The 19,397-nt window shown below is 37.3% G+C and overlaps 1 protein-coding gene across 4 annotated transcripts in view; it reads left to right on the forward strand.

Moving 5' to 3' along the window:
- LOC109417975 (F-box/LRR-repeat protein 6) overlaps positions 1–19,397 on the forward strand; it is a 35,698-nt gene that overhangs the window by 8,665 nt on the left and 7,636 nt on the right. For 3 of the 4 annotated variants that reach the window (XM_062853448.1, XM_062853446.1, XM_062853447.1), the window contains exons 2-8: positions 1,678–2,964; positions 17,170–17,475; positions 17,534–17,744; positions 17,807–17,976; positions 18,031–18,171; positions 18,236–18,403; positions 18,475–18,707. In XM_062853448.1, the coding sequence (XP_062709432.1) occupies positions 2,377–2,964; positions 17,170–17,475; positions 17,534–17,744; positions 17,807–17,976; positions 18,031–18,171; positions 18,236–18,403; positions 18,475–18,707 (1,817 nt within the window). In that variant the 5' untranslated portion in view covers positions 1,678–2,376. Of the gene's footprint in view, positions 1–1,422; positions 1,527–1,677; positions 2,965–17,169; positions 17,476–17,533; positions 17,745–17,806; positions 17,977–18,030; positions 18,172–18,235; positions 18,404–18,474; positions 18,708–19,397 lie in introns of those variants that run through there. The other variant, XM_062853449.1, reaches the window with a different exon arrangement.

The raw sequence follows: 19,397 nt of genomic DNA on the forward strand, positions 1-19,397 counted from the left end.
AAAAATTTTGGTCGTTGACCGAAGTTCACAACTTTCGTTATAGTTTGTAAACTAGTGTTATCGGAAGATATTATGCTTTTGGTCGAAATACGAAGTGACCGAACGTGCGAAAATTGATTTTTAACCTACTTAGAAATGTCGCAACTCAATTTTGATTAGTGCATATTGTTGCTCTTAATTAGCTTAATGATGCGCAACAGAAAAAATAGATTCAAATTTACTTCGCAGCTGCAACTTCGCATGTGCTTCTAGCGACGACTTCGATTTGGTGGTGCGACGATAATATTTTACAACAGAGAGTTTAGAAATTTTCTCAGGTCAAATATTTGCAAAAAGTTCCACTGATAGTCCCCTATGGAGTTTCCTAAACATTCTCCCAGAAGTATGTTTACACTCAACTTCTACCTTAAAAAACTGAATTTGAATAACTTCTAACTCTTAGAACGAATTTCATAAGGAAGTTTTACGATACAGCATGTATTCACAGGTGGATTTAAATCATATTTAGCAAAATGATATCCCCAAGCGTTGAAAGCTTTTCAATGCGGTTTAGGCAAAAAATCTTAAGGTATTTTGATAAATATTGTAGTTTTTCTCCGCTGAGTGTAAAATATCGTGTTCATACACTCAGCGAAGTTGACTAACGAAATTCATCAAAATACCTTGTGATTGAAACCAACAAATGGATGCCATAAGAATACATAAAGGAAATTGATTGTACTCGTTATGAATTCGAAATTATGAACATATGAAAACAGCAAAGTAATCACTTAATGATACAGACTGGTATCGATTCATGAACGTCGGGATCACTTAGCTAGTGTTCAACCCATATCAACACTCAACGATTCGATGTTGTTAAATATGTATGAAAAACAATGTATCGATTCTGCATCATATTTAGAGAGTTTCATAATTTGGACCTTATCAAAATTTTTACTTAATTTTGCTAAGCGTAGTTTTTATTGATTCCTTAAATTTTATGTTATACGAATTCTTCACACCCTGAGCGTAGTTTCCAAAAAAAAAAAGATTCTCATGAATTTAGCTTTGATATTTATTTTTTTAACATTCTATGGGCCTTTCGCCCAACTGCCCCGCTGCTGCTCTCAAGTTAAAACTAGTAAAGAAAAGTGAGATCTTGTACGTGATGCCTGCTGCCAGAGTGTGACGCTAATTATCGTGACCTGACTGTATAATTATCGTGAACCATTTTTTGGTGGAATATAGTTGGACGCAAGCTGAACAGGAAGTGTAAACTATGAAGACCTGAAGAGATGAAATCGAGTGACGTCCAAAAATCTTTTTGATACGAAGAACGCTAGTACAAAATCTCACATAAGCCGCTTTTGCGTGCAACACCGTCAATTAAAGTGGTGTTGGAGTTGGAGAGTGTGGGTATTCACTCTCAGTACACCATGGATGATTATTTTGCTTGTGTGCTGCTAACTGATAGGACGTTAATTTTCGCGTCTACGTAATTTGTGCTGATGTTCATAGTTTTAGTTTCCAAAAACGCCGTTGATGTGAGAATAACAAGTTTGAAGCTGAAAACTCTATTTTTGAGTTGTTATCATGTGCAAAAACTACGAGAAAAGTCGTGAATAAACCGTCTTGTTTACAATTTATGACATGAGTCGAAAAATTCTTAATGTATGTGTGACTTCAATCCTACAGATAAAACTACGGCAATACGTGTGTTTGTGACAGCCTGTGAAGTGCATTGGAAAAGTAGAAATCTTCATCACTGGCGATTATAAACAGGGATCGTTCTGTTGTCAACTCCGACGCGTAAAAACTGTGAAAAACAAGTGTTTGGATCGTTCTACACTGCGGAAAATGATTACTTTCGAATGGCGAAAAAAAGGTATCAATCGGACAAATGAAAATCAAAGTCGTGGATGATTTCGTGAGCAATTTGACATATTCAGCAGAGATTTTCATCGAAGAAAAAGTTATTAATGATCAAAGGTGGACACCCACACCAACAAAAGCCGAAGAAGTACTGGAGTGATTAAAGTGGAATCCGAATAACGTGCGTGTGTGTTTGTTATTAATGTAAACACAGCCCATACAAATGCAAGGGTGCTGTATGTACAAACAAAATATTTGAAAAAATGTAGGCTTAGGCAGTTTTTGGTCATCAACCAACACATCGGACCTTCTCTCGCTGCTAAATCAATGAGAAGATAGTTTTTTTTTTGCATCAATCACCATCTCCAGTGACCATCAGCTTCGTAGCAGAATTTCTCCATTATCCACCGTCTTCGCTAAAAAATGGGTTCCATGTACCCTACTAAGTGCGCATAGTAACTGTCGAAGTGCATCACTAAACCGTTACAATTTGAGTATCAGTGTAAACTATCGAATCAAATCATGGAAACTCTTACCGAACCCAGCATCGCTCCGGAGCTCCGAAGTGGATCTCTAATCCCAACATCACCGGACGAGGAACGCTCCGTTGATCATCACCATAACAACAATAACGATGACGATGAAGACGTCGACCTTCACCCAAGCAATCTCCTCGAAGAGCAATCCCAGTCATCACAGGACAGTAGTAGTCTAGTTTCTCCTCCGCCGGAAGGCGGAGGGGGAGATGCTCCCGAAGAAACCATAGAAAACATAGCCCGAGAGCTTCAGCATAGCAATGCAAGCTCGGATAGCACCTGCAACGATAACACAAACGATTCCCAACCGGAACCGGAGCGGGACAATACCGACTCCAGCAGTACACCACCGGAACAGAACGAATCTCCCACAGTCGAGCTGCAACCGGAAGCCGCCGCAGCCATTGCAGTGGCTCCGATACCTAAGGTGCACATTGCGCCCATTTCCAATGGTAGTTTGGCGCTCAAATCCTCCGGGAAACCGACGACCATGCGAGATCTGGATCGGAAGATGAACAAGTCTTCCCGTGGGCGGTCCAAACGGACCGCGAAGGTGGCCATGTATCAAAGTGAGGTAAGAATACAGTGTGTTACGTCAGAATACATTGCGTTATTTTGATAAAAGTTACTGGAACTATTAAAGCCGAAGAGTTTTGTCCTATCAATATGTTGCATACAAATAATCGACCAGAGTTCACATAGCGAAATTTGGTTTTTCACCGGACTGTGTCTGATATCACGGTATCATAAATTTTGTCATTTGACCAATCTAGACAATCTAGACCAACATATGAGGAGGGCGGAATAATCATTTCACGCCTCAGCTACTTCCGCCTTTCCTAGGCGTATTTCAATTCACTTATGCAAACCTGTTACTACCTGTTACTGGTCAAAGAAAACATGAATACAGTCAGGTTTTTTTTACGCGGGGGATACGTACCGCGTAAAAAAAACTCAGTTCAAAATTCAAAAAACCGCGTAAAAAAGTCTCACCATTTGTCGACGAATCATGCAAAAATAAGGCGATGATTTTTTTTTTGTATGGAGTTTTCATTTACACGACCGCGTAAATGAAAACTGCGTAAAAAAGACCTGACTGTAATGGAAAATACGCTCAGCAGGAACTGGAGAAGCAGGAATTCGCAATGGTTGTTATCCTTTTTTCTAATGTTAGTTTACAAATGTCTAATGAACTTGGCAAGAATTCAAATGTTTTGTATTAAGGGTGTCGAAAAACTGTAGTAAGATTAAACTTATTTATTTGTTTAACAACAATTCAAAAGTCGCAAAACTACGAATGTAATCTGACACCTCTAAGTTTGTCTTATGTACACTCCCGATCAAAAGTTTGGGGTAACCCCCTAAAAATATATCTCCGCCAATTTGCATCAAATTTCAAAACTCTAGGTCTCATTCAAAAGATATTTAAGTCTGAACATGACTTAGGTGAAACTTTTACAAAATTATTGGTTTATAAACATAACCCAAAGTTGCCAAATTTTCTAAAAAATGAATATAAACTTACGGCAGTGTTGCTGGAAATTGAGTTGACCAAATTTTAAGATGAATGGGGTAATATATAATCTATTTTCTATTAGCTTTCAACTGCTTTATGCCGAACTTGGCTGAAAGATCTAGGAATTAGTTATTAGATTTCTTCAGATTATTTTCAATATAACCATGCTTCCGGGGAATTTATCTACTGTTTCATTTTGAGAGTAAGCAAAGCAAAATCAATATGCACTCGAAATTCTAGTGAAAGTTTGTATTTGAAAATTCGTAAACATTTTCATGGGGGGATGTCTTGAGGTTAGTCCTAGCCAGTCTTGTAAACATTCGACACTTTTCACTACCTTCATTTCGGTGCCGCAGTCGGGTGTCAGCTTGCTTTGTTACATTCATGCGCTACCGTTACCTCTCACACACAATACAAGCGGTAGGACGAAGATCAATAAATATAAAAAAGGGTCAAATCAATGTCATCTGACACGATGAAATTTGTCTAATTCTAGCTTTTCGCTTAGACTTCAGCCAATTCCGATTATGAATGTTCATATCGGTTAACTAGCTGTCCCGGCAAACGTCGTTCTGCCTGCCTACTGTGTTTTTTGACATGTAGCTCTGTATAAAAATGCCCCGCAAAATGGAATTTCAAAATTTCTAGTTTTCGGTGCGTTCCCGGTTGATTTTTCCAATTATTTTTTGCAATTTTTCATCGTAATAGTTCCTTCTATGGTAAAAGGCTGTTTTACCTCACGCAAATCTGTCAGGAAAAGGCCTACTTTCCCACACCAAATTAACAGTGCTGTAATGGTTCATTACAGCACTGATTTGCGTTGCGTAATGAACCATTACAGCACTGTTTTCAGTTTTAATCAACTTCTTGATGCTTTCTGAACGCAGTTTTGAAAAATTGTGACAACTGCACAGTGTAACCTACTATGATCAGATTTTCTTAACATGGCTATGATCACCAGTGTGCAGTTTGATGAAAAAGTTTTGTTAAAAACTGTCCTCAAGCGGAAATTTATGAACTTGCAAAAAACATTGTACGCAACTCGGTGCAGAACTCGTAATTCTGCACCTTGTTGCGTAAACTACTATTTTCGTACGAACACGTCGGAGCCCTGCAGGAATGAAACACTGAAAGAATAGTGTAGATCCGTTGGCCCGTCCCCGAGCCTATTCGTGACATACAAACACAATTCCCCTTTTATAGATTCCTGATTGTTGAATTGAATACGACACACATACGGCCAACACAGCTCTTATTATACATAGATGAAAACAGGAATAACAAAAGCCGAACCGTCTCCCAAAGACGCGATCGTGGTCAAGCGCATTTGTTTGACATTTTTGTTTTGTACGGTAGTTTGATTGCTTGTGTTGCGAATGTCGGAGACAAAGGCAGCCGAATATCGACGAAAAGGTGTCAATGACTGTGATCTCTAACAAGACTGGTCCTAGCATTTTCTTCGCGTTCATTGAAATATTTTACAGTGTTGATAAAAATACTTTAACTGCAAAATATTCAGATGATGCTTTTTTAGTTCATACAATTGTTCTTATTTTTCAAAATTTTTATTTGGGTTTTATGTCGAGTATATCTAGCAGAATGGAGTCTCCAGTTAGCCTAGTGGTTAAGGCTATGGATCGCCAATCCGGAGACGGCGGGTTCGATTCCCGTTCCTGTCGGAAAACTTTTCTCGACTCCCTGGGCATAGTGCATCATAGTACTTGCCACACAATGTACAAATTCATGCAATGGCAGGCAAAGAAAGCCCTTCAATTAATAACTGTGGAAGTGTTCTAAGAACACTAAGTTGAAGGGAGACAGGCTAAGTTCCAATGTGAACGTCGAGCCATAATGAAGAAAAAGAAAAATAATATCTAGCAGAAAACATTCCAGTTTTAATCACCTCATAAAATACCAGTGAGTTTTTTTATTTTTATTTCCTCAAAGAAAATTCAATATTCCATTAATTCCTTCATACATTTCACCAAGTATTTCTTCCAAATTTCTTGCCGGTTTTCTTTTGGAAAATCTCTTTTTTCAGAAATTCTTCTTTCTTGAAAATTTCTACAAGATTCCTCCAGAAAATCTCATAGAAACTACTTCTGGGATTCTTAAAAAAAATCAAAAACTCTTCTGAGGATTCCTCTCAAAGTTTTCTGAAGGATTCCTTCAGAAATTTCTCCAGAAAGGCTTTCAGGAAGTTATCTAGGAATATATTCAGAAAAAAGTTGTAGGATTCCTCCCGATATCCAAGGATTTTATTAGATAATCCTTCATGATTTCATTAAGAAATTTCTACAGATATTCTTTCAAAAAATCTTTCAAGGTTAAATTTCGTCATTTTCTTTAAGAAAAATTTTCCATATATTCCTTCAAAATCCTTTTAGGGGGTTTCTTCAGGAAAATCATTAATGAATTTTCCGGTGTTTCTTTCGGAAATTCTTATAGAGATTCCTGAAAATATCTTTAAGGACTACTTAGAAACTTTTCAATAGATTTCCTCTGGAATTCTTCCCTAGATTCATATAGAAAATCCTGCAAAGATTCCTCTAGAAATCCATCTGAAAATTCCTCCAGAAATCCTTCCAGAATATTTTTTTAAAAAATCTTCGAAAGATTCCTGTAGAAATTTAATCAAAATTGAGAAAGTCTTCTATAGATTTCTTTAGAAAGAAGAAATCTTTCACATCACTTGGAAAATCTTCCATTGATCTGAAGTTGTTTAGATTGCTAGAGATTGCTTCATAAACTTCTGCTAGAATTCCTATAGAAAACCCTTAATGAATATCCTCATTGATTTCTCCAAAAGTTCATAAATTTGGAATTCCTTCAGAATTTCCTCCAGGTCATTTGAAAATGTGCCATTGATTTCGTCCAACATTTTTCTAAAAGTTTCTTTTAAAAGCCTTTCATGGATTCCTTCAGAAATTTCCCCAGGGATTTCTTAAGAAAACCTTCTAGGGATTTTTCTAAAAAATCCTCCGGAGATTCGCAAAGCAACTTATGCAGTGATCCCTTCAAAAATTCCTACAGGCATTTCTTCACGAACTGCTCGAGGAATTCCTGCAATAATTACTCTATGAATTCTATTGGTAATTGTTTTCCGAATTTTCATGAGGGTATTCCTGCAGGAATTACTCCAGAGGTTATTCTTAAATTTCATTCAGTGATTCCTGCAGGAATTGTTCCGGAGATTCCAACACCAGTCATATAGAGATTTCTTCAGTAATTCATCCTGGTATTCATCCATGTCCATGATTCGTCTTATGATTACTGAAAATTTTCATGCAGATCTTTTGGGAAATATTTTGAATAAACTTCAAACAAACATTTGGTTAAGTTGTTGGGAAATATTTTTGAAAACAAAACTGAGTTGAATATAAAAAAAAAAACAAGAAAAAAATTAAATCTGTCAGATTTCCTAAAGAAATTTTTGCATCATTGTTAGGTAGGGTCTTGTACCATTTGGGCAGGTGTACCTATTTTGGGCACTTGCTGCTATAACTAAGTCAATTTCAAACCGATTGATTTGAATTTTTGTATAGAGTTAGGCACGTACAGTATCTAACTTTGTACAACAATTCAAATCAATCGGTTTGAAATTGACTTAGTTATAGCAGCAAGTGCTCAAAATAGGTACACCTGCCCAAATGGTACAAAACCCTATCTCAAATGTCATTTCTTATTATTGTGCTGGTCAGGGCTGGAATTCTCATCAAAGTGTAAAAACGCAGTGAGCCACTGGCTGCGCGCATTGCTGCGTACGGATGCTCATTCTCACGGCTCTTTTGCTCTTTGAGGCGCACTGCGTTTTGGCGCAGTGCGTAATGTATCTGTTTCACGCAAAGAGTAAAGGACACATGATACTCGCATGCTCATTGCGCTGCTCATTGCGCAGTTGGTATGACAAAAATCACAGATAAACGAACGTAACACTGACGAAAATGTCTTCCTATATATCTCAGGATCCTGATAACTTACAGAGTTGGTGTTTTCGGCATAATTATTAGGCTGGTCAAGGACCTACTGGTAATGGGTAGTTTGATTCGGAATTCTTCCGTTAGGCGGCGCTAGTGATCGAACAAATTTTATATTTCATATATCTTAGGACTCTGATCACTAAGAAAGATGGTGTCTTCGGCATTGTTGTTTGGTAGGTCAAGGGCTTACAGTTCATGGACAATTTGTTTCGAAATTTTGCCACTAGGCGGCGCAATTTACACATTTGCAAGATCATGCAAATGATTGATTTTTTTCATTGAGTATTCAACATGCTATAATTTTGTTTTCTTTGATCATATTCAAGTCAAGTCAAGTGTTTTACAAAGACCAATATGTTAGCCGTAAATGTGCAAAATTTCATTTCATTCGGTTCACTAAATCCTGAGATATAGCAGTTTAATGAAAAATACTCAAATATGAATCATTTAACTAGAATCGCTCTAACTTCATGTAAAGTTATCCAATCAAGCCCAAATTTGTACCATTTAGAGCTAACTAGTTGTGGAATACGCGATAAAAATTTGAGAATTTTTGGTGCACTCTATAAAAAGTTACTGCTTGCTGAATATTTTTTTAAATAATTAAAGTTGCATGCTTCTACTCATTTTCGATTAGCGCCACCTAGTAGTAGAATATTGAAATAATTTACCAATCAACGGAAAGGCCTTAACCAACCAAACAACATTGCCGAAGACACCATGTTTCTAAGTGATCAGAGTCCTGAGATATATGGAATATAAAATGTGCTTGATCGCTATCGCCACCTAGTGGAGGTATTTATAATCAAACGGCCTATCACTAGCAAGAAGCAAGACCTTGACTATTCTAACAACATTGTCAAACACACTAACTATCTAAGTAATCATGGTGCTGAGATATACGGTATGAAATTTTCACAAGTATCACATCTTGTTGTCTGTGATTTCTGTTATGTCAGAGACAAACAGACGTATTACTGACGAGTGTTTTATACCAAACTAGCTGTCCCGGCAGACGTTGTACTGCCATTTTGATTGTGATTGTTTGACAACTGCTGGGGAGTCATTTTGGCATCGCACTCTAGATTGGTTTTATTGTGATCGCTTTGAATTTCTTCCCCGCTCATAACAATTTGAGTAATTTTACAATTGCTCTTCTTTTTAGTTGATTTTCGTAGCTTTTTTTACATATAAACATAGCCACCAAGAATACGAATCAAACTCTGCAAGATTCAACCCGATCGGTTCAGCCGTTCGTGAGTTTTGTTGCCTCAAAGGGACTTCAAACTCATTTTTATATATATAGATATCTCATGATCGTGATAATTTCGAGAGTTGATGTCTTCGGGAAAAATATTTGTCTGGTTAAGAATTTACCAATTATGATTCGTTTGAATAAAAATTCCTCCACTAGGCGGCGCTGCAGAGCAAACAAAATTTATATTATATATATTTCAGGATTCTGATCACTTACAAAGATGGTGTCTTCGGCAATGTTGTTTGGTTGGTTAAGACCTTTCAGTTGATTGGTAAATTGTTTCAATATTCTGCTAGTAGGTGGCGCTAGTTATCAATTAGAGGAAGCATGCAACTTTCATTAATTATTGCAAAAATATTCAGCAAGCTGCAACTTTTTATAGAGTGCACCAAAAATTCTCAAATTTTTACCGCTTATTGCACAACTAGTTAGCTCTAAATAGTACAAATTTGGGCTTGATTGGATAATTTTACATGAAGTTAGAGCGATTCTAGTTAAATGATTCATATTTGAGTGTTTTTCATTAAACCGCTATATCTCAGAATTTATTAAACCGAATGAAATGAAATTTTGCACATTTACGGCTAACATATTGGTCTTTGTAAAACATTTGACTTGACTGAATATGTTCAAAGTAAACAAAATTACAGCATGTTGAATACTCAATGAAAAAAATCAATCATTTGCATGATCTTGCAAATGTGTAACTAGCACCGCCTAGTGGCGGAGTTTCGAAACTAGTGGTCCATTTACTTTGAGCCCTTGATTTACCAAACAACATTGCCGAAGACACCAACTTTCTATGTGATCAGAGTCCTGAGATATATAAAATATAAAATTTGTTCGACCTCTAGCACCATCTGGTGGTGGAATACTGAATCAAACGATCCATAACCTTTGGGCCCTTGATCAGCCTAACAACTTTACCGAAAACATCAATTCTCAAAGTAATCAGGATCTTGACAAATATAGAAAGCAAATTTCGTCAGTGTTACGTCTGTTTGTCTCTGATTTCACTTCGTTTCGCCTCACTCATTGTCAATTTACTTTCACACTCTTTCTCAGTGAGCAGAACAAATAACGCAGTGTGTAATGGCAAACTGCTCTCTGCGTGTGAGTTTGCTCACTGCGTTCTTTTTATTTCTCATTGCGTAGCCACCTGCTCTTTGCGCTTTGCGTTTTGAAACTGCGCATTGCGCGCAGTGAGTGAGGAAATGCCAGCCCTGGTGCTGGTCTTAGTAAGATTTTTGAAATGAACACCAAAATACAACTTTCCCCTGAAATTCCCCTGTGGCCCCCTGTTATCCATGAAAGGTCTCTGGAAACCCTCTGAGACCTCCCAAAACGCCTTTGTAAATATCCTGAAACGCCTCAGAGGCTCTCTGTATCTCCATCAAACGCTCTTGAAACACATTGAGACCTGCTGAATCATTTCTGAAACTCCCCGGAAACCCCCAGCTCTGGAAGTCCCCTGATGCTCCATGAAACTCCTTTAAAACCACCTGAGACCACATCCCCCCGCTCCCCATGAAAGACCAAAAAACCTAAACCCCCACTCAGAAACACCACTGAAACCCTCTGAAACCCCATCAGGCCATCTCTGAAACCCCCCTGAAACCTTCAGAGACTCCCTGAAATGCTCCTGAAACCCCCCTGAAATCCCCTTCGGCACGCTAAAACGCCTGAGAAAACTCCCTGAAATCTCCTGAAACTCCCTCAAGCTCTATCAAACACTGCCTGCAAAACATTTCTATAACTCTTCTGAAACCTTCAAATATTTTCCTGAAACCCCCTGAACCATTCCTGAAACTCATTGAAAGTCATCGAAATTCTTTGAAGCCTTTTCGAAACCCATCCAAACACCTTTGAAACGCCCTTGAAACTTCTTGAAATGCCCATGTGAGTGACAAGATACCATAAAACCCTACGAAACCCCCTGAAATCTCATCGGAACCCATTTAAAATCCTCCCTGAGACCATCTTGAGACCCTGTAGTTCACTCATTCATCCTTACCTTCCTTGTTGACTCGGAGATCACTTTTTGGTCTCGTCCATCACCCTTGGAGCCGGAGGGGTCATATATGAAACCAAATAAAAAGAAGGCTGTAGAAAATCACCCACTTTATTGAAGTATACTATGTCATCGAAAAGTTATCACAAGTCTATTCCTATATTAGGAAAAATAAGAGTAAATTGGTTTGATACATCATTGTTATCCTAGTAAATTCTAAACACTAAGAAATAGAAAAAAAACAAAATAATTGATTTAACAGTATGTATTCGAATGAACCTTCTATGAGTATGGAAAAGTTGTTCATATCTTGGAATGTTGAAGGTTTTCCAATCTGTTCTGAAATTCAAATCTTCAAATCTATAGGGGTAATTTCCTCGTTTCAGCAACAACTTGTAACATTGCATAATCTGCTGTAATCCGTGAATCTCTAGGGAAATCGGAAGTCACTCATTGACATTATTAGAACTATGCAGGTAATCCAAACTGACGTGGAGATTAGAATCTCAAATCTATACTTGTGACAGTAGTCATATGTAACATTGCATAATCAACTAGGGTCACTGGACCTGCTCAAAGTCTAAATAGATATCATTATATACATTCGAGGTCGTCCAATCTATCTTGGAGTTTAGCCCTTGACAGACCCGAGTAGAAGGGAATAGCAACAGCATAATAAAATTTGTTATTTTGGAAAAATAACTGAGTAGCGGAAAGAGTTATTTTCGTGCTATTTACATAATATATCCTGTTATAAACTTGTCAAAATAACAAAAAAATGTTCCTGGAAGACCTGATTAATAACATCCCAAGTAACACCGAAAACATAATCAGAAGTCTTAAACTAATCATTTTGTCCTATAACAGTTGCTTCAAAGTTTTAAAAACAAATGTTGTCTTGTATAAGTCATATTCATGATTCCAAAAACTAGTCTTCAATGATCTCTTATTAAAAAGTCGTATTTGAGTAAATATTTTGTCTTTTCAAACAAATCTGACATGTTGATATCAATTTTGTTGGATATGTTCTAATAACGTTTATTTTGCCGCAATATGACAAGTCTGATTAAGTTTTATATTTGTCTTAATATGTTCATCAAACACATTCTCGGTAGGGACTTTCGGTTCTTCGGATTTGTGCTCATGAAAATTCGAGCTGTGGCTTCGTCATATCTTAACGTTTCGCTAATAAATGCAAATACATTACAACACTCCAATTTATTGGGTTTTACATTACAACATATTTCCTGTGTTGCACGCGAACTTCCAAAAGCAAACTTTCAATAGATTCTCCTCTATACTACTGCCGTCCAACTTACCCGATTATTGTAATAAATATGTAAACTATCACAATATTTTGCAGCTCACATTTACATTTTACGACATAAAATGGCTTGAGTCTTCCTAAAATAGTTTCTTTAAAGACCACTTCAGACCACTTACGTCAACTCGTAGCACTATCAGGAGGATTTGTTTTGCTATTTATAATTATGGTATAAGTTTGCTACTATTTAATGGGGTCAATAGTGACGTAGATCGCAAAGGAAACTTCCTTGAATTCCTTCATGCCTACCACACGATAAACAAATGAAAGCCCCTCTACAGCTCAACAGACTCAATATGTTTGATAAGTCGTATTAGAGTAATATTTTCAGTCTTACTTCCAACACTTGTTTTGGTTAAGTTCTGTCGAAACATAATATGTTTCATTTGTTCTTATGAAGTCATTTTCTGGGTTTTTGCAGTATGTATGCAAACATGTGTAACATGATGACATGTTCAGTATGTTTCATAAGTCATATATGAATAACATTTTCAGTCTGTCTTTCAATACTTGTTTTCGATGAAGTTTTTGTTAAACATAATATGTTTTGTTTGTTTACATTAGGGGCCGTTCATAAACCACGTAGACTTTGGGGGGGGGGGGTCTGGCCAAAGTCGACGCTCCATAAATTTCAAAATTTTTGTATGGACAAAAGTCTACGAGGGGGGAGGGGGGTGTCTGAGATTGCCAAATTTTGGTCTACGTGGTTTATGAATAGCCCCTTAAGTCATATTCATGTTTTTTTCTATAAGTAAACAAACATATGTAACATAAACTAAAGTCAATATTTTTAACTAGCCTATGTTACACTACCGATCATAAAAATGTCGATATGATGTTCAATATGTAATAAATTAAGAATAAAAACTATACTTTTACCGTGCCAATGCGCTACAATTTTGATTGTATTAATTAATACAATTTCAATTGGCTCGACGGCATACATCAATTTTATCATCCTGGAAAAACTAGTAGTGTACCATTTTTCTAGATGGAAATTCTTATCGACTTTCACCGCATTTTTTTTATGAAAAATTACCCATTTTACGAACCGACAACAATGTTGATAATGATATTGATTTTAACGCTACCGCCTGTCAAATTTTCGTTTATAAAATCAGCCCAAAAATGTGAAATACATTTTCTTCTTCTTCTGACGTTGTCAACACTGGACCAAAGCCTGCTTCTCAGCTTAGTGTTAGTCTACGAGCACTTCCACAGTTATTTATTTAGAGCTTCCTCTGCCAATGTCAATTTTGCATGTGTCACTTTAAAATTTCTTTATTCATATCCATATAAATTGTGATGGCTATATGTATGACATTGTAAAAAGAATATTCTCAATTGACATTTACAAATTTTCCAGATTGGTAAGCATTAAGCTAATTTCTAATCATATCTCGAATCATTTAGCTTGCCGTGTCCAAGTATGCCATTTATTTTTTCATTAATACTTTTAATACTTATAAAATATCCAGTCAAATATCCCATTTTTATCCATGATGTATGGTTTTTTTTGCAGGAATTAGAAATATTATTTACGAAAACAAAGCACTTTAGGTTACACATGGTCAAGTAAAACGATGGTTTTAATTTGTTTTATTTTATTATCCTTCAAATATACGTGTTTATAAGGCGCGTTAAATTTATCGAAGTACAAATGCCTATTTCACCAGAAAAATGACTCGCACCACAATTTCTGGTCATGGAAATCTAATTTCAAGTTGGAATAGTTTGGCTGAAATAATATCGCAAGCCATATTTTGCACTTGAATAATTTTTTTTTTGACATTTTGAAACATAGTTGAATACGGTAATGCAACAAACATTGATTGCGCTTTAGAAAAGAAACTGAATGTTCATCCTCAATTAGAAAAAGAAGACGTGTAGTTTGTTTATTGAAAGTTGTCAGAATTATGTACTTTAAAACATACTAAGAAACATTATTAAGTATGCTTTGATTCATATAGAACATGATTATAACATCTCAAATATGTTGCCGAAGGGAGCTTCCGCGCTTTTTCGGTCATATATCTGTCTGAAAAACGGTTTTATTGTTATGAACCAAATCACAGTAACTGGTCATATTGGAGTCGAAATAATTCCTATAGAACATGTTGTGTTACTTGGGATGTTTTGTTAGTTTCAATAACAACTTAATAACAACGAATTTTGAAAATATTTCAATAACAAATTTTGATATGAATACGTTATTGATAACAATCTGAAAACAAAATATGCTTTTTTTCTGTTGCGGATAGGAACTCCTCCAATGTCCCATATGCATTCACCCACTTCAAAATATGGATAATTTCAGTAGGCATTACGTAGAGAACATGTTGCTCTGTCGAAAAAGGCCAAACAGAACTCAAAATTGTTGTAGTAAAAACAAGAAATATCAAAACTCCTGAAGGCTCTCGGGCTTCTATTTTGATTGATTGATGAAACGAAAGCATGCTCAGCAAAAAATTAAAAATATTTAAAACTACGTGAAGTTTACATCATTTCTATTCATTTTTTGAGGCAGGGAACGTTTAAAAATTACGTAACGGTAAAAAAAGATGAAATTTTGTTACAATTGCCATTTTTTACGCATGTCTAAAAAAAAAGGTTACGCAAATCGTGTATTTATTAACTATTGCATGACGTCAGTCACCATGCTTAAATTAGGTAACGCTTAATAGGAAGTGTGAAAGTCTAGTGATTTTGCTAAATATAAAGGCGTTTCACACATATTGTAATGAGTGGAAAGGCTATCATAAATAAAGTAATTTGAATGATACGTAAATTGTCAAACATACATTAGATAACACATTGTCTCAGTCTTCAACTGATTGCCGAGAATTACAACTTTTCTAAACTGGATGACTGAACACCTGAAAATTTCAACTTGTCGACAAGTTGTTAGGACACAAATCGGATCGAAATTTTTAACTTGGCGAAAAGTTGTTAGAACAAATCGAACCCACAACAATCTCATTGTAAAATAAACGTATAACAACCCAGATCACGGGAGGTCCCAACTTATTCTGTTTATCTGTTTTTAGAGTACATTACATTGGCATGAATATTTTCTCCCTTTAGAAGGAACTGGAGAGATGGATCTGTCAGGTGGTCCAAAATATGTCCACATATATGTTGGCATGTATTTTTGCCCTACATCAAACCACCATTTTAGTAAATATTATCGCTCCACCAAAGTTAAGAACACTTTATTTTGAGTTCTTACAAGACACTAACTACATTCACATGAAATAAATATTTATTTGTAAAATTGAATACCTCTTCGAATCCGACTACAAATTTGTCACCTTCTTTGTTTTTTTTTTATGCTTTTCCGTGCGTTTAATTGGAAGGGAAAACATTTTCTCTATTTTTGATACTGAACAGCATATTTAACTGACATCCAAAATAAAGGTCATCGCATAATTGAATACTTTTCGTGTTCCAATAAAAATTTACCAAACATTAGTAGAGATTATGTGATAAATATCATAAAACTCCCTAGGTGGGCCAAAATACCTGCCCGGTTCAAAATACCTCCACTACCCTAACAAACCGAGATATAAAAACAAGTTTTGTGATTCCGTTGTTATTATTTTGATATTTTCCTCTGCTCGGGTATCCAGCTGTTACAGTATACTGTAACTATAGTAACTATAGTTGTATTCGCTTTGAACTCATACGTCACGTATCCAACTATTACACAGCGTAACAAAAAAATAACTTTTGGTCTGTCTCAAGAGCAAACTTATGTGTCTCTGACAGATTTTGGACCGCTGAATCCGAATCCGGGCTTATATTTGCTACAGCACGTCACAATTTTGCACTATACCTCAATTTATAGGGCAAAATATGCGATTTTGGGCTTTTTTGGCTGCAAGCCAATAAGTATGGAAATATTTTTTTTAACCAGTCAAAGGATAAATTGGTCAATTATTATCTATATTACCGACTCATGCAAAATATTTCGTTTTACCAAATCGAATTTGATAGTTTTAACCCTTATGTGGCCGACAGGATACCCGGGTACCCAGCACGGTGTAGAAAAAAGCAAAAAAAATGTCGGACACATAACGGTTAAGCGATTTATGTTACATACGATATTTCCCATACAAGTCACCCTTCAAAAGTTGTATGCAAGTTTACATACTGATATAAAATGCTTAAATCTATCAAATTTGATTTTGTAAAACGAAATATTTTGCATGAGTCGTTAATTTAGATGTTAATTGGCCAATTTATCCTTTGATTGCTTAAAAACCATGTTTCCATGCTTAATGGCATGCAGTCAAACAAGCCCAAAATCGGATAATTTGCCCTATAAATTAAGGTATAGCGCAAAATTGTGACGTGCTGGAGCAAATCTGAGCCCGGATTCGGATTCAGCGGCCTAAAATCTGTCAGAGACACATAAGTTTGCACTTGTGACAAAAAAAAATGTTGCGCTGTGTTATCAATGAACCTTTTGGAATTGAACGAATCATTCCAAAATTCTTTAGGAATATTCCAGACCAACCAAACTACTCCAAACAGCAGAACTTCAGGTGTACCGCATTCAGACGCAACTTACTAGTTCCAGACCGACATGATCGTTATTCCAAGAACATCGGCTAAATATGAGTCCATCAAAGTTCAGTATAGCTCAGCATATAATGGTTTTCTTTCTTGATTTTTCCCACTACACCAGATAAGCGAAAACAAAATCGGCATTAAGCTGTGCATAAAAAAGGCATCTGATGCTACAGTACAACAACCAAAGAAAGCCAGCCGCAAGCGGTCACGCAAGCCTCGGGGCCTTACCCAAGTGGACAGCGACGACGATGAACCGGCGGTGGCCGTCTCGCCGGAAAAACGCACCCGACGACCGCGGGACTCGACCCGGCGGACGAACAACAATACGGAAAAGGCCGCCGTTGCCCCGCCGGAGGAGTACAAACGGCCCGAAGATCAGAGCGCGTGGGCCGACCAACTTCCGGAGCATGTGCTGTGTGAGGTGAGTCGTTTAATGGTCTCACGAGGTAGATCAAGACTTAATTTTTTTTCTGATTCAGATTTTCCAATACGTCATCCAAGACGATGGTTCCATTCCATCGTTGATCCGGTGCGGAAAGGTGTGCTCCGCCTGGCATAAAGCTTCCCTGGTGCCTTCCCTCTGGCGGACAGTGGATCTTGGGAACTGGACCAAGGAGCGGTTTAAAACGGAGATCAAACTAAAGTGGCTGATTGAGAACCGCCTTCGCAATAGTACCGATGTCAGTTTTGGTAAGCGACATACAGTTCGGATACGTCTAGGGATGTTGCTATACTGGGTGTTTCACTTACAGGAAACTGGAAGGTCACCAACGTGCAATGTGTACTAGATAAGCTACTGGTAGCCGCGCCCAACCTTACGGGGATTACCCTGACCGGCTGGAAGCAACTCACATCCGATCATCTCATGTTTCTCGTACAGAAGTTCAAGAGTCTTCGGAGATTGGATCTAAGCTCAATAAACGTGGGTTTTCTCTTCAAATGATGTGTCTTCTATTAAGATATCTCTCAATTTTAGGCCGAAGTCAATGCGAATAAAACGGCAGTCGGGCAGGTTTCGTTATGCACAGCCATCACGGAGATGGGCGATCGGTTAACCCATCTCTATCTGGCCCACAATCGTCTCAGTGGCATTCCACAAATCGTTAAGGCACTGTCGGTAAGTTCGACTGAGATTCTCAATTTGAATTGAATGTTCCAATAATGAGCTATCGTCTCCTCAGACCCAATGCCCCAATCTCGTCCTGTTGGATCTATCCAACGTGACCACCATCGCCATCTCACACGGTATACTCAATATCGAGCAGCTCCAAGCCGGATGCCAAAAGTTGAAGGTCCTCCGGATAACCAACTCTCATATCAACATGAGCACGGCAACTCTTCAAGAGCAGGTTTGTAATCCGAAATGCGATCTCATCAACCACGTGTATCTAACGAAACCTCTTTTCTCTATCATCAACAGATGGAATCGCCGGGTTTCCCGGAGCTAGAGGAGCTCTCGGTTGCATCGCTGGCCGATGAATCGCGGCTGTTCAACGACGAGTACCTTCAGAGGATTCTCAAAACGAGCACCCAGCTGAAGCTGCTGGACGTACGAGGCTGCTCCCGGTTGACCCACGACAGTTTGATCCGGTTACCGACGTGGGACCTGAAGCATCTGTTTCTGTCCGGGTGTTCCATCACGAGGGATATGGGGTAAGTGTGTTTGTTACTGAATAGATTACCTCAACCTCGTAATGATCATTTTTTCGATATAACTCTCCAGAGATATGCTTCAAGTGCTTCGGATTATTTGGTACGACATTCTTACGTCTTCGGTTTTGATCTACCGATAAGTTATTTCTTACTATAGATCTCTCTAAAAGTTTGGATATGCAATGCATCCTAGAGGGTTGCAATTTTCGGCAATGTACTTCTGCAAATTTAAAACTTGCGCCGCCTAGTGGCAGAAACTCGAACCAAATGCATGCGTGTAAGACGATGCCCACCGATGCGTGAGTAAACCCAAATTGGCAACCTCTTTCATAACGCACGAACCCCACCAACCGTTGCCAAATCGGTTTGAAAATGACAACCGTTGCTATCACGATTAATATCACTTATCTTCGTGACTTCAATCTGAATAACAAACAAAAACAAGACAGCTTTCTACATGTAAAATATAAAAAGTGATAATCTTTGATAATTTTTGAAACTGTTGTTCTCTCATGCATGTAAGATTGTATTTGTCACAAATGGACACATATTAAAGATAAAGTTCAATGCCGGGCGAGATTTGATGTGTCGCAACACTCCAAATTTTGTTTGCTGGTATTCAGCAAATTTTGCTGATTTTTTTTGTGCTGATTTCATTCAGCAATATGAATTTACTGAATATCAGCAATT

This window comes from Aedes albopictus, chromosome 2, assembly GCF_035046485.1.
Source record: "Aedes albopictus strain Foshan chromosome 2, AalbF5, whole genome shotgun sequence".
Classification (NCBI taxonomy): Eukaryota; Metazoa; Arthropoda; class Insecta; order Diptera; family Culicidae; genus Aedes; species Aedes albopictus.